At 43.9% G+C, this 13,642-nt stretch overlaps 1 protein-coding gene across 3 annotated transcripts in view; it reads right to left on the minus strand.

Annotated features, from left to right (window-relative positions):
- NEMF (nuclear export mediator factor) overlaps positions 1-13,642 on the minus strand; it is a 137,193-nt gene that overhangs the window by 45,845 nt on the left and 77,706 nt on the right. For all 3 annotated transcript variants that reach the window (XM_033951340.1, XM_033951339.1, XM_033951338.1), the window contains exons 14-16: positions 9,604-9,795; positions 5,595-5,658; positions 13-101 (exon numbers count right to left, since the gene is read on the minus strand). In XM_033951340.1, coding sequence (XP_033807231.1) covers positions 13-101; positions 5,595-5,658; positions 9,604-9,795 — 345 coding nt within the window. The remainder of the gene's footprint in view (positions 1-12; positions 102-5,594; positions 5,659-9,603; positions 9,796-13,642) is intronic.

A 13,642-nucleotide genomic window follows, 5' to 3' on the forward strand; every position in this document is an offset into this window, starting at 1 on the left:
AATGAGACTCACCAGAACACCTTGCGTGCTTTCTGGATAGTAGTGACTGTCTGAACTTCTTTCAGTGTCTGTTTTGTCTTCTTCTCTGCTGATTTAAATGCCTGGCAGGAGGAAAACAAACTTTAGTTTGATGGACAGAGGAAAACAAGCATACATTTGTGCAAGATTGACCCTATATACCACAGGTTAGGGCAGTGGTCTTTAATGCAAGACTCGCGAGCCAATGGCGGCCTGTGGAGATCTTCTGGGTGGCCCGGGCACCTATCCAGAGTTCCTCTCCCTTCCCCCTGGTGAGATCTGTTGCTTGCTCACTGTTCTCATTCCCAGCAGTGCTGCTCTTACTTTTCAGGCCGCCGGCAGCGTGAGTGAAGTAAACACGCTGCCTTCAATGGCCCAGAAGTTTTCTCTCTGCTGCTATTTCCTCTTCCCACATAGGCGGGAATCAGTAGTAGAGAGAAAGCTTCCAGGCTGCTGAAGGCAATTTTTTTACTTAACTCATGTTGCTGGTGGACCGAAGAGTTAAAGCAGCATTGCTGGGAATGAGAACGGTAAGCACCGGATCCCATGTGTGTATGGGGGATGGGAAAATCGCCTGGGGAGAATAAAAGAGAGATGCTGGACCAGGGAGATGGGGAAGAAAGAGAATGAAAGATGCTAGATCTCCAGGGAAAGAAAGGGAAGGGAAAGATAGAGATGCCAGACCATGGGAAGTGAGAGGGAAGGAGATATGCCAGACAAGGGGATGAAAGGGAAGGAGGGAAGAAAAATACCAGACCACAGAAGGGAAGGGAAGGAGAGAGATGTCAGACCACTGAATGGGGAAGGGAAGGGAAGGCAAGAGAGATACCAGATCAGGGAAGGAGGGAGAGATTCCAGACTAACGTAGGGGGCGGTGGAAGGGAAACACAGAGAGATACCAGACCACAAAGTGTGGAGGAAAGAAAGGAAGGAGAAGAGAGAAATGCTAGACTGTGGGAAGGAGGGGAGAAAGATCCTAGACCACAGGAGGGAAAAAGGAGGAAGACAGATGTCAGAACATAGGAGATGGAAAAAGAGGGAGGAGATGGTACACAAGGATGGAGGGGAATGGGAAGGGAAGGGAAGAGAAGAGAGAGAGAAGAAATGCTGTTTATGGATAGATGGGAAGAGGGGAGAAGAAAGAGGGAAGAGAGGGCACACATGGATGGAGGAGAACAGCAGAAACAGTGCACATGGATAGATGGGTAGGGAAGGGAAGACATGGAAAAGTAGATAAGTTTTAAGAAGGAAGCATAAAAATGGAGACAAGTTGAATGTTACACGTTAATGCCAAAGATGGATGTAGGACAGAAAGTGAAGGAGAGAAAAATAGCAAATGGATGATAAAGCCCTTGAAACAGAGTTAGAGCACGGACAGAAGGAAGTAGAACCAGAGACTGGGAAAAAAGGATTAGAAAAATAAAAATCACCGGACAACAAAGGTAGAAAAAATATTTTATTTTCAATTTAGTGACTGAAATATGCCAGTTTTGACAATTTACATCTGCTGTCTATATTTTGCACTGTTCAGGAAGAAATGCATTTCTTTCTATTTCTCTAGTGTTGTACTGCATGCAGAATCTATCATTTAGGGTTTTGTTTGTATATATTAAGACGCATTATCAGTGTAATGGCCCAAAACAGGAAGATATTTGTTGGCTCTCCTTCAGCCCTTTTGAACCCAAAATGGCCTTTGCTTAAAAATTAGAGTGGACCTCTGAGTTAATATGACTACATCATCACCAACTAGGAGATAAGTTTCTTTACTCCTTCATATAAGGAAGGGATAGCAAGTCTTTCCTGCAATGTCTCCTTCTGCCACGTTAAACAGTGGAGGTTCCAGCAATGGCTTTTCACCCAGGCACAGTGGAGCCTGCCACACCATTCAACATAAGAACATAAGAATAGCCTTACTAGGTCAGACCAATGGTCCATCAAGCCCAGTAGCCCATTCTCACGTTGGCCAATCCAGGTTACTAGTACCTGGCCAAAACCAAGGTATAGCAATATTCCATGCTACCGATACAGGGTAAGCAGTGGCTTCTTCCCCCGTGTCCCCCATTTGAAATAGGAATCAACAAAGAGGAGCATCGTCATCTGCCAGCCTATCTTCTCAGCCTAAATGCAGCTCTGGAGTGAGAGCTGGTGGCAGTGTCTAACCTGGACGTGACAGCTACATTGGTGATGTAGGATGAGGTGGTCTGGTCATCGGGGATGGAGTTGTAGGTCCAGGAATGACAATTATGACTGGGAAAAGGATTTCTGTCTTTATTTTCAGGAACTGGAGCTAGAAAGATGCAATAAGCATAAGCTCAGAAGGAATGGTATAGTAAATCTCTAGATAAACATAAGCATTGTTGGCCAACGTGATGCCAATTTTAAAAAAGGGCTCCAGAGGAAAATATAGACCGGTGAGTCTGCTTTCGGTGCCGGGCAAACTGGTAGAGACTACTGTAAATAACAAAATGACAGAACATATACGTAAGCATGGATTAATGAGAGAAAGCCAACACGGTTTTAGTCAGGGGAAATTTTGCCTCACGAATCTACTGCATTTCTTTGAAGAGGTGAATGAACATGTGGATAAAGGTGAACCAGTTGATATTGTGTATTGGATTTTCAAAAGGCATTTGACAAAGTACCTCATGAAAGAATTCTAAGTCTAAGGGCTAGATTCACTAAGCAAACCGATCATGTACTGATCGGTTTGCGACCTGATTTCCCTCCGACCCGATTCACTAACCTCTGTCCCGATCATCCTCCGATCCATGCATGCAAATGAGGGGGAACGGTATTCAAATGTAGGCAGGCAGTGATTCACTAACCAAAAACTGCAACACCGACTGGGACTGGCCGATCAGCAAACAAGTGACTGCTGGGGACCAGTCGTTCACTGCTTTCCGACTGCATCTCCTGCTCTCTGCCACGACTTTCCAGCTCTCTGCCTCCAACTTTCCTACTCTCTCTGCCCTGCGTGTTGTCTTGCTTCTGCCTCAGCCTTCCCCCGCAGTGCGAGCCCGTGGTTTTAACCTGCGGGTTTAAAGCGGGTTAAAACCACGGACTCACTGGGCTTGCTAAAAAGCTAAAAAAGTTAAAAGTTAGAGTAAAGGAGAAAAAAAAAAAAAAGGTCACTGCTCTTTAAGTATATGCAGACCATCTACAGACGATCACTATAGAGCGATCCGGCCGCTCGGTTGGGGACGTGATTCCGATTGCCCTCATTTGCATGAAGACAATTCATGAGTCAGTCCCCTGGACACAGATCAGATCAGATCTGATCCGTGCCCTTAGTGAATCTGGGCCTTAGTCTAAAAATTCCAATCCCCACTGTGGTCTACATTTCCATATAATGTAAAAATCCTTAATGTGTGATTAATCATTGAGTCTTTTAACTCTTTGATCTCTCTCTTCCTACTACCTGCCCCTATTGTCTCCTCCCTTTCTCCCTTCTCTGCTTGCCCTATTGCATCTTTTTCCCCTTATCAACTCTCAAAGGAAAAATAAACCCCCTGGCAACATAGCCCTCATTCTCACACTCTCTCATCATCCTACTACCACCCCTTCCCAGCTATTATCCTCTCTCCCCCAAACTCCATCCCTTCCCTCATTCATCCTTTCTGATATTCTCTCAATCACACATCCTTTTATATCTGATAACTCATCTCTCTACTCCAGTCTCATTATACTGTACATATTTGGTCCATTTTCCTCTTTGTTCAGGCCTTTTACTCTCTGGTCTTCTCTCCACTTCTTGGCTCTTCTCTTGGGCTATGTGATTCTTGCTGAAATCTCTTTCTTCCATTAGTGACCTGATGTCCCCTCAAAGTTCCTCTCTGCTCATTCCACTTCATTGTCTGTCCCTTGGTTTCTTCTGGCAGATTCTTCAGCCAAGGTCTTCCAAACCTCCTCAATTGTCTTTACTCACTAAACTGAGCCATTTAATGTGAAAAGATTCCCAAAGGGGCATAACCATCTACACCTGCATTCTCTTTCTTCAGGTATCATGTAACCTCTCTTATCTCTCTCGCTCTTTTTTTCTGCAGTGTAGTCGATGACAAGTCCTGGAAGTTTTCAGCTTTGCACCCTTACCATTCATTCAGGCCCAGCTACCTTGTTTTAGTTATCTCTGCTTTTGAATGGAATAATCATGCAAACATGCTATTAAGGTATTTGGACTAGTTATTCCTTCTCAGTCCTAGGCTTCAGTGAGCATGGTCTATTTTTATGGGGCTTCCAGATTCTTCTCTGTTTGAATCCTGCCCCAATATCACTATCAAAACTTATCTATTTATACATATACATCTTTAAACATACAGATCCGGTGAGGGGGTTATGTTTTGGCACTGATTAGGAGGTATGGTTAGGTTGTTTACAGGTTTTTATTATTATTATTTATTGTTCAATTGGATAAATGGGTGGAGAAAATAATTCTTGTCATTATTTCTAATAAGTTTATTATGCTGTGCTGTTAATATTCAATGTAAATGTATCATTTATTGTGCACAATTGTAGTTTTAAAAATGAATAAAGAATTTTTTTAAAAACCATCTCTTTGACAAATTTCTCTGACTCCACTTCTGCCTTGATGCATTCCTAAAACACTCCCTGATAAACTCGATTAATCTTAACACGCTAATGTAATTTTGAAAGTTTTTTGTATTATCGCTGTTTGTATATAGTCTCTTCCTCTGTAAACCGCTCTGAACTATTTGTGGTATTGTGGTATATAAAAATAAAGTTATTATTATTATGCATAGGCTCTATACTGTTTCCGCACAATTAGCAAAAAGGTTGGTTTCAGGAATACCTCTTATTGTTATATTGTTGCAGCAAAAGCAATCCTCCAAATCCTTGCCTTCTATTCCTTTGGGTTTCCTGTAACTGCTCTGCAATTGTCTGCACCTCAGTCATTGCTTGAGTCATCAGCCCACTCCTTGGTTTCCTCCATCTCACACACCTCCTGTATCAGCTCTGTCACTACCTCCTATATCTCTGACATTACTGCAGAGATTTCATTTTTAATTTCTGCCACCTTGTGAATGTTGGCCCTCTTTGCTTCTCTCCTCTGCTCCCCCTTTGCCGGAGTTGGAGCTGCCTGCCACCATTTTCTTTTTTCTCGCCACTCTGCCTCTCTTCCATGGCATACTGGAAGGTCTCTAACTTCTTTCTGATGGACCTCTGTTTTAGAATTATATACTGCCAGTGAGTTTCTGGCATTTTGGGATGGTGGCTGCTCACAATAATGCTTTTATTTATCGTCTAACTTGGAGCTCCATTTTTGAGCAGCATCTCTCACCGTGACATACTTTCCCTCTCATACTTGTGTAAGTATAACCAGGCAGACTCAGACATCTGTTCTTCAGTGAGATTACCTTTACAAAGTTATCGATCAATATTTACACTTGATCTCCAAATATTCTTAAAACAAAATTTTCAGTGAAATTGAAGAGAAATTATATAACTCAGATTACTATCAGAGGCAGACCACAGGATTCTTCTCTGAAGCTAGATTAATAGGGATGACACCTTATCAAATCTCTGCGTCTGGCACAAAAACACAGACTGACAATACTCACCTTCTCAGCAGCTTCTACTGTTTTCTGAGTTTTCTTCGCTGCATATCTCTTATGGTCATAGTACCTGAAAAATTAACATCTCATTATCTCGAAACCTGCCAGTAAATTAAATTCTGTGCATTTCTGGTCTTAATTCATTCATTTTAGACTGTACACCAAATAAGGAGGAAATAATAAAAAAAATGGTCATACTAGTGCATGATCCGTGATATTTATATCTGTGGGGTTTGCACTAATAAAACAAATGCCTGAGACGGGCATCAGTTTGATTATTGTCCCTGGGAAAAGGACAGGCAAGGCAGGCAGAGATTGCACCTGCTTGCCACCTGAAACAACACAACACTGCACACCTTCATTGCACTGCTTTCTCCCTGGTTCCAGCATGAACTTTGCAGGTCATGTACTTTCACCCAAAGAACAGGTGAACAATTTAAGGCACAAATTTTCACTGGTAAAAAAAATGTTTTCCTAAACCTGCAGGAAAGGCTTTGAATATTACTCTCTGCCAAGTATGACCTATCAGTTAAACCTGTGAAGGACTGAAAGAGGTAGCCAAGCACTGTTCAGGCTCCATCTCCACCAGTTCATGTATCCTTACATTGGCAACCTCCGCCAACTAACTGGGTTCTTGTTTGTCTCTGAACAAATACACCACCCTGTAGGCTATTTCCTGGTGGTTTCTAGGGGAAAATTGCTGGGACCACTCTGTGACCAAACTAACAGTTTATTAGGAAAAGTAGCACAGTGAAATATAAAGTTATTGTACAGCAGAGTGTTCTCCAAGGGTTCCAAGGTTATGCAATCTTACAGGTCAGGAAGCCAGAGGTCTGGGTCTGCACTGATCAGCAGCAGCACCAGCTCTAGAGACCTAGCCCAGAATTTACCAGAAATCGCAGTTCTGACCAAGAAGAAAAACAGACCAGATCTGTATCAGAACTCTGACTTATCTCTGAACATTATACAATGGCACTATCACCTTCCTTTTCCTACTGGCCAGTCCTCTCCTTATGCACCAAAGCATCTTCCTGGATTTATCACTTTTCTACCCGTTTTGCCACCCTGAGATTATTAGACACAATCCTGCCCAAGCCTCGCTCTTCTTTCTTACACAGAAGTATTTCGCCTGCTATACTACAGCCCAAGTGAATGACCCAGCATTTTTCTGTATTAGACTTAGTTGCCTATTCATCAAGCTTCACAAGAAACCACCTCCTGATATCTAAACTAGAGAATGACAAGGGGAAAAAAATCTGTCCCTGTCACCGGACCATCCCTGTCACATCTACCCTTCCCTCTCGCCACCTCAATACCCTTCGGCACCCCTCTTGTGGTCCGTGCATATCCCTCCCTCCCCCTTCCAGGGTGTCTACTCTATTACAGAGCTTGGTATCATTTGCATAAAGACACTTTGCCAGACAATCCTTGCACAATATCACTCACATAGATGTTATAAAGAGCCAGCCCAAGGCCAGATCCATGCCGCACTCCACTAACAACATTCTTTTCCTCCAAGCAAACTCCATGTACCACTACCCATTGACTCCATCCACTTAATCAGCTTTTAATCCAGTTCATCACTTTAGGGCCCATAAACAAAGGAACTCAGTTTATTTATCAACCGTCTATGCAGCACTGTGTCAAAAGTTTTGCTAAAGTCCAAATACACCACATCTAGCACCCCTCCCATATCCAACTGTTTGATCACCAATCAAAGAAATCAATCAGATTTATCTGACTAGACCTGCCTCTCGTAAAGCCATGCTGCTTGGGTCCTGCATTCTAGAAATCTCACTATTCCTTGCTTAAGAAGTATTTCCATTAGTTTATTCAGGTACCATAATGGGGTGCACTTAGCACCAATTCTATAATGGCTTTAGTACGTCCCAAAGCCATTATAGGGTATTAGTGTAAAGCAGGGGTGTCCAACCTTTTGGCTTCCCTGGGCTGCATTGGCCAAAAAAAATGTTTCTGGGGCTTCACAAAAGCACAAATACTGCAGCAAGACAGAGGAGGGAGCCGGCAAGACAGTAAACACCCAGGGGCAGTAGAGGAAAACACTTCATCGCCCTCAACTGGGGCCGCACAAAATACTTCATGGGGCCGCATACGGCCCTCGGGCCACAGGTTGGACACCTCTGGTGTAAAGCCACACTGGTGCATTGAAATGTAGACACACCCTCTTAAGACAGGTCAATGGCTAGTGTAAGTTGGCGCATCTAAGTGAGCCATTCAACATATGTGACTCACAGTAGTCTATAAGTTGTATGTCACTTAGGGCTAGATGCACTAAAGAGGATCGATAAGACCGTGTAGGTGTGCTCCGATCTGATTTTTGGCTGATTCACAAAGAGTTACTGATGCACTCAAATCTTTGCTTGCAAATGATTAACGCGGGGGTTTGTCAGAATCCCCGACTCTCCCGTCAGATTGAGTACTGTGAGAGCGACTCACACATGCGCAGAGCAGGGGAAGCCCCAAAACCAGCCTCCTGCAACTCAGCTGTTCGGGGCAAAATAGATTTTTTAAAAAAATGGGCACAGATGCAGTGCATGTTACACACGCATAATATGTGCCCCATTTAAAAAAAATAGACACCCCCCCCCCCCCCGCCGATGACTGCCCTCCCTGACGAATGCAGCACTGAGAATCCTCCCCCTTCCCCCTCGCACTAGCTTAAATTACTACTACTACTACTACTTATCACTTATATAGCGCTGAAAGGCGTATGCAGCACTGTACATTTTGACATTTATAGATGGAAAATCAGCAGGATGGATCCCACTCCCTCCTACCATGCCGACCCCCCCCCCCATGGCAGCGAATGGCAGGAGGGATGCCCACTCACTCCTGCATTGGCGACTCCACCCCCCCCCGAGACACAAAATAGGCAGGAGGGATATCCATTTCCCTCTTGCCATGCCGACCCCCCTCCCTCCGCGTGAGAGAAAATTGGCAGGAGAGATGCCCACTCCCTCCTGCCACCGGATGCTCTCCCGAACCCCACCTCCCCAGTACCTTTTACCGAATATGGAAGCAAGAGGGAAGCAGAGTCCCTCCACCTTCAAGGCCTGCCGATCCAAAATGGTGGGCCTTCCCTCCTTGGTGCATCATGTGATGCATGGGGAGGGGCCCAAGGCCCTGATTGGCTTAGACGCCTAAGGCCCCTTCCAAGGCATCTGAGCTAATCAGGATCTTAGGTTCCTCTCTTTGTTTTTTGCTTTTGATTGCTTAAAGCAATAACTTTTTTTTGTCCATCGGGAAGCCATGTTAGAGCATCAATTACTCTGCTAATTTACATGCCATTTCAATATTAATGAGCTTATTTGCATGGTTAGATCAGAGAGTGAGCGATCATGTAGAAAACCACATGGTGAGCCGTTTTCTATACTGGGTCAGTAAAGGCGAGCGTTGCTAAACCAGTCATAACTGCATAACTGGTTTAGCAATGACAGTTAGACAATCACTGACTTTAGTGCATCTGGCTCTTGGTGACATGCCCATGGCCCACCCATAGCGCTAATTCACATGTTCACCCCCTCAAAATTACACTCTAAGCAACTATGGCGCATATATTACAGTACAGCAGCTGGCACATACATGTGTAGTATTAGGCACCAAGTTATAGAATTGCCCTGCATGCCTGCAGTTCTCTTTTCTCCTCCCTGCAGGGCACTAGACGAACCCAGGCTCTCTCTCTCGGGCCAGGCTTCACACCAAGCAGTGATGAAACAATTAAAGATGACCAAACCCAACCAAATCTCGTCAAATTACCTTTTTACTTCAGGTACATTGAGCATTACCTTCATGGGATGTACATGACTACATCCGAGAAATGACAGGAGAAAGGCAGAAAGCAGACAACATCCACAAGAGTCTGGCCAGAAACTGAACTGCAGAAAGGTTCTTATCTTGGACATTAACATTTGAAAGCAAGCAAACAAACAAGAAGACCAATCAAACAAGACCCCCCTATAGCATTGGTGCAATTGCTGGTGAGAGATGAGCATACTTTTTGGCATTGGCATATGCAGATAGATTGAGGTCAATATCGATCAGTAAGGGCTGGTTCTTCTCAGGCTTCTTTTGCTGTTGCCTGTTTTTAAGCTTCTTCTTCTTCCCTTTTGGTTCTTCTGCCACTGCTTCTATTTCAGCATTTACTTCATCCTCATCCTCTTCTTCTTCAGATAACATATATGGGTTTCTAGGAAAATACCAGAAGACACTCAGCTTTTTTTTTTTTTTACCAGCAACATGTTAACACATCTGGGCTCTTATCTCACTTCTGGTAATACTGTCCTGTTTGCACTGTGTCCAGATTCCGCAAAAAACAGCAGAGTCCTAAGGCTGAATATAGTTGAACTGTGGGGTTGTTACTTGACCCATGTCAACCATCACAGGCTGATCTGTTCTAGATTTACCCCACGGCATTTAGGAGCTAGAAAAAGCAAGTCCATAAATTGCATGGAGGGAAACCAGAACTTGATCAACCTGTCAAGATTGATTTGGGTCAGATGACAATTCTAGCAACTTATTGTTTTGCCCATTGGATCAGTGCATAGGTGTTGCTACAGGGTGGCATGGCGTGGCAATGCCTCCTCCCCAAATTGCTTTGCTACCCCAGCCCAACATCAACACACTGCCGCCTATGTTCCCTCTAAGTGGAGCATGCGAGCAATTGCTCATACATTCTAGAAGCGTCGCTCATCATTTTACATCCATAGTCGCTCATACAAATACTTGCAAATCTGGAAAATTGTTGGGATTTTCTAACTTGTTGCTCACGTGCCAAGAAGTTTTTTAGAACTTATCACTCACATGAGAAAAATTTGCCTTCCAATCTCTGTCTCCCTCTCCCTCCCACTCAAAATTGTAGACCCTACAAAACTTACAATATCACTCGTACTATCAGCAGCACTACTATCAGGCTCTCTACGGCCAGTACCGGGGTCCTTTCCTTTTTCACAACTTCCTGTTGCAGCAGAGGGAAAGCTTTAAAGTGGATGGAGAGTGCATGAAGTAATTGCTGATGGTACTGTCAACGAACACTAAGTTTTGTAAGGCCTGTCCCGGAATGGGGGGGAGGAACTGGAAGGTAATTGTGCTGGACCCGCAGGAAGGAATTGAGGAGAGGAGAAGCTGCACACAGAAGGGCAAGGAGAGTGAGATAGCCAGGTCTTTAATGGATAGCTGTGAAGCAGATGACATAGTTGTAGATAAAAGTAAAATTCTTGAGGTGAGATATCATATCTGATTAGATTAGATAGCTCTCTTGTAGGCTCTGTGTCTTGTAGCCTATATAATGAACACTCCCTACTTTTCCAAAGTTAGGGCTAGATTCACAAAGCAAACCGATCGTGTATCGATTGGTTTGCAATCCCTTTGCGATCAGATTTCCCTCCGGCAACATTCACTAACCTCTCCTACAATCCGCTTCGAATCCGTGCATGCAAATGAGGAGAAATGCATGCAAGGTAGACAGGGACGCGATTCACCAACGAAATTTTTTAAACTGACTGGGCTGGCCGATCAACCCAAGAAGCGACTGCTGGAGACCAGTCAAAAACATCTTTCCAATTCTCCAGCTTCATAGAAGCCCTGCCCTGCTCTGTTCTCTCCTGCCTGCCGCCCCGATGCTCTTCCCTGATCTCTCCTGCCTGCTCTGCTGCGAATCGCTGCCCTGCTCTTCCCTGATCTCTCCTGCCTGCTCTGCCCCGAATTGCTGCCCTGGCCTGCTGGTCCCTGGATCTCTCCTGCCCTTCCCCGACCTGCGAGCCAGTGGTTTTAACCCGCGAGTTTAAAGCGGGTTAAAACCACGGGCTCGCTGGGCTAAAAAGTAAAAAAAAAAAGAAGTCACAGCTCGGATGGGCATGCACAGACCATCTACGGATGGGCATGCACAGACCATCTACAGATGGTCTGCGCATGCGTTGGGATTGCACACTAGTAGCGATCTGTGCTGGCAGATGGGGGCGTTCCTCCGATCGCCCCATCTGCATATTGCAGTTTGGAGAATCCATCAGACCTGCCCGAATCAGACACTGATCGGTCCTGATCGGGAAGGTTCATAAATCTAGCCCATAAAGCAATCTGAGATCCCAGTGGAGCCTGTGCGGACAAGAGTACTAGAGGTGTAAACAAAGACAATTTCTTGGTACCTAATAGGAACCACTTAACCATTGACCACAGCCAAATAGAATGACTCACAAACAGATTACATAGCTCTTTCCTACTGGACAGTTGTTCCAGATCCCATAGAGTAGATGGTGAGATAGGAATCCTAATATGGTGTCTTCGATCCTAACCCAAGCTTTAGGAACAACCCTTTCTCCAATCCATCAAAGATCAAATTTGGGAGGCCCAATAGTATCGTTTAGAATCTGGAACTACCAGCCCTTCTTGTACTCTACGCTTTACTAGCACTGCTTTCAAGACTCAGTGATGTTGCTTTCTCCACACATAGGAAAAGACCTTCTTTTGCAATTGTACTAAAGCATTCTCAGGTAAAGTCAATGGGAACGTCTGGCAAAAATATAAGAAACGAGGAAGAAGCATCATTTTAGTTACTGCAATTCTACCTAACCAAGAATGTGTCACACCATGCTACCTATCAATATTATTGGAGAGATTTGTAAAAAAGCTTATCAAAATTCAAATACAGTTTAGCAGTAGCTGAACCCCTAAATATTTGATACTCTCCCTAGCCCAACAAAAGGGTAATACTGAAAACTTTAGAAACAAACTGACAACAGCCAGAACAACCTTCACAAGAACCCCAATCCACCTAGATGAGATCACAATGCCCCCCACAGAAAAAGAATCAGCCGCAGCAGACAGAATCGTGGTCCAACCCCTGCGGTGTACCCCAAGGGTCGCCATTATCCTCAACACTCTTCAATCTCTACATTGCATCCCTTGGCACCAGCCTAGACAAATTAGGCTTAACCTCTTATAGCTATGCAGACAACATCACCATTCTCCTTTCTTTTGATCTACCAACACCCTCCATGACAGACACACTACATAGAACACTAGATACAGTGGCAACATGGATGAAAGATCACAAACTAAAACTGAACCCAGACAAAATTTATACTTTTCGAAAAAAATAAAACCCCAATCATAACAAACTTAGTAATAAACTCAATCACATACCCCATTTAACCCACCCTAAGATTTCTGGGAGTGATGATAGACAGATGCTGTACCATGCAACCACAAATCAAAAAAAAATACAGAAATTATTTGCAGTCATACGAAACTTAAGGCTAATCTGAAAGTTCTTCGACAGAAAACAATTCCAGCTCATGGTCCAATCCCTAGTCTTTGGCCTTCTAGACTACTGCAACATCCTCTATCTCACCTGCCCCGCAGTCATGATAAAACAACTGCAAACAGTACAAAACACAGCTCTGAGACTGATCTATTTGCTGAAGAAATACGACCACATTACCGCCACAAACCTCGACTCACACTGGCTCCCAATACAAGCAAGAATACTATTCAAATTCTACTGTCTGCTATTTAAAGCCATAAATGGAGACAGCCCAGCCTACTTGAACAACTGCCTTATCCAAACTACCACAACCATGCAAAGGAGAACCCAGACACCATTCACGCACTCTCCAATCAGAGGCGTCAAACGCAAAAAAATGTACGATGGTCTACTGGCCACAAAGGCAGCAAAACTAGACCACCAACTCTCCAATCTACTGATCACGACACCAGACAACAAAACTTTCAGAAAAGAAAATCCCTGCTATTCAAGAAATCAATCAAGACAAACTAACTCCGCAGGAAGCATTTCAATCCTCCAAAGTAACCCGCTCAACTCTGTAACTCTTCTGGAAATGTCCAGATAACCTCTTATGTAATCCGCCTTGAACCGCAAGGTAATGGCAGAATAAAAGTCACTAATGTAATGTATTTTGCACTAATGTAATGTAATGTATTTTGCAACTTAGTCATACATAAGTTTATATTTAATATCTCAGATGTTTGTTGCATTCATTTTAAATCCAGATCTCTTCCCATAGCCTACCAATAATTCA

This window comes from Geotrypetes seraphini, chromosome 7, assembly GCF_902459505.1.
Source record: "Geotrypetes seraphini chromosome 7, aGeoSer1.1, whole genome shotgun sequence".
Classification (NCBI taxonomy): domain Eukaryota; kingdom Metazoa; phylum Chordata; class Amphibia; order Gymnophiona; family Dermophiidae; genus Geotrypetes; species Geotrypetes seraphini.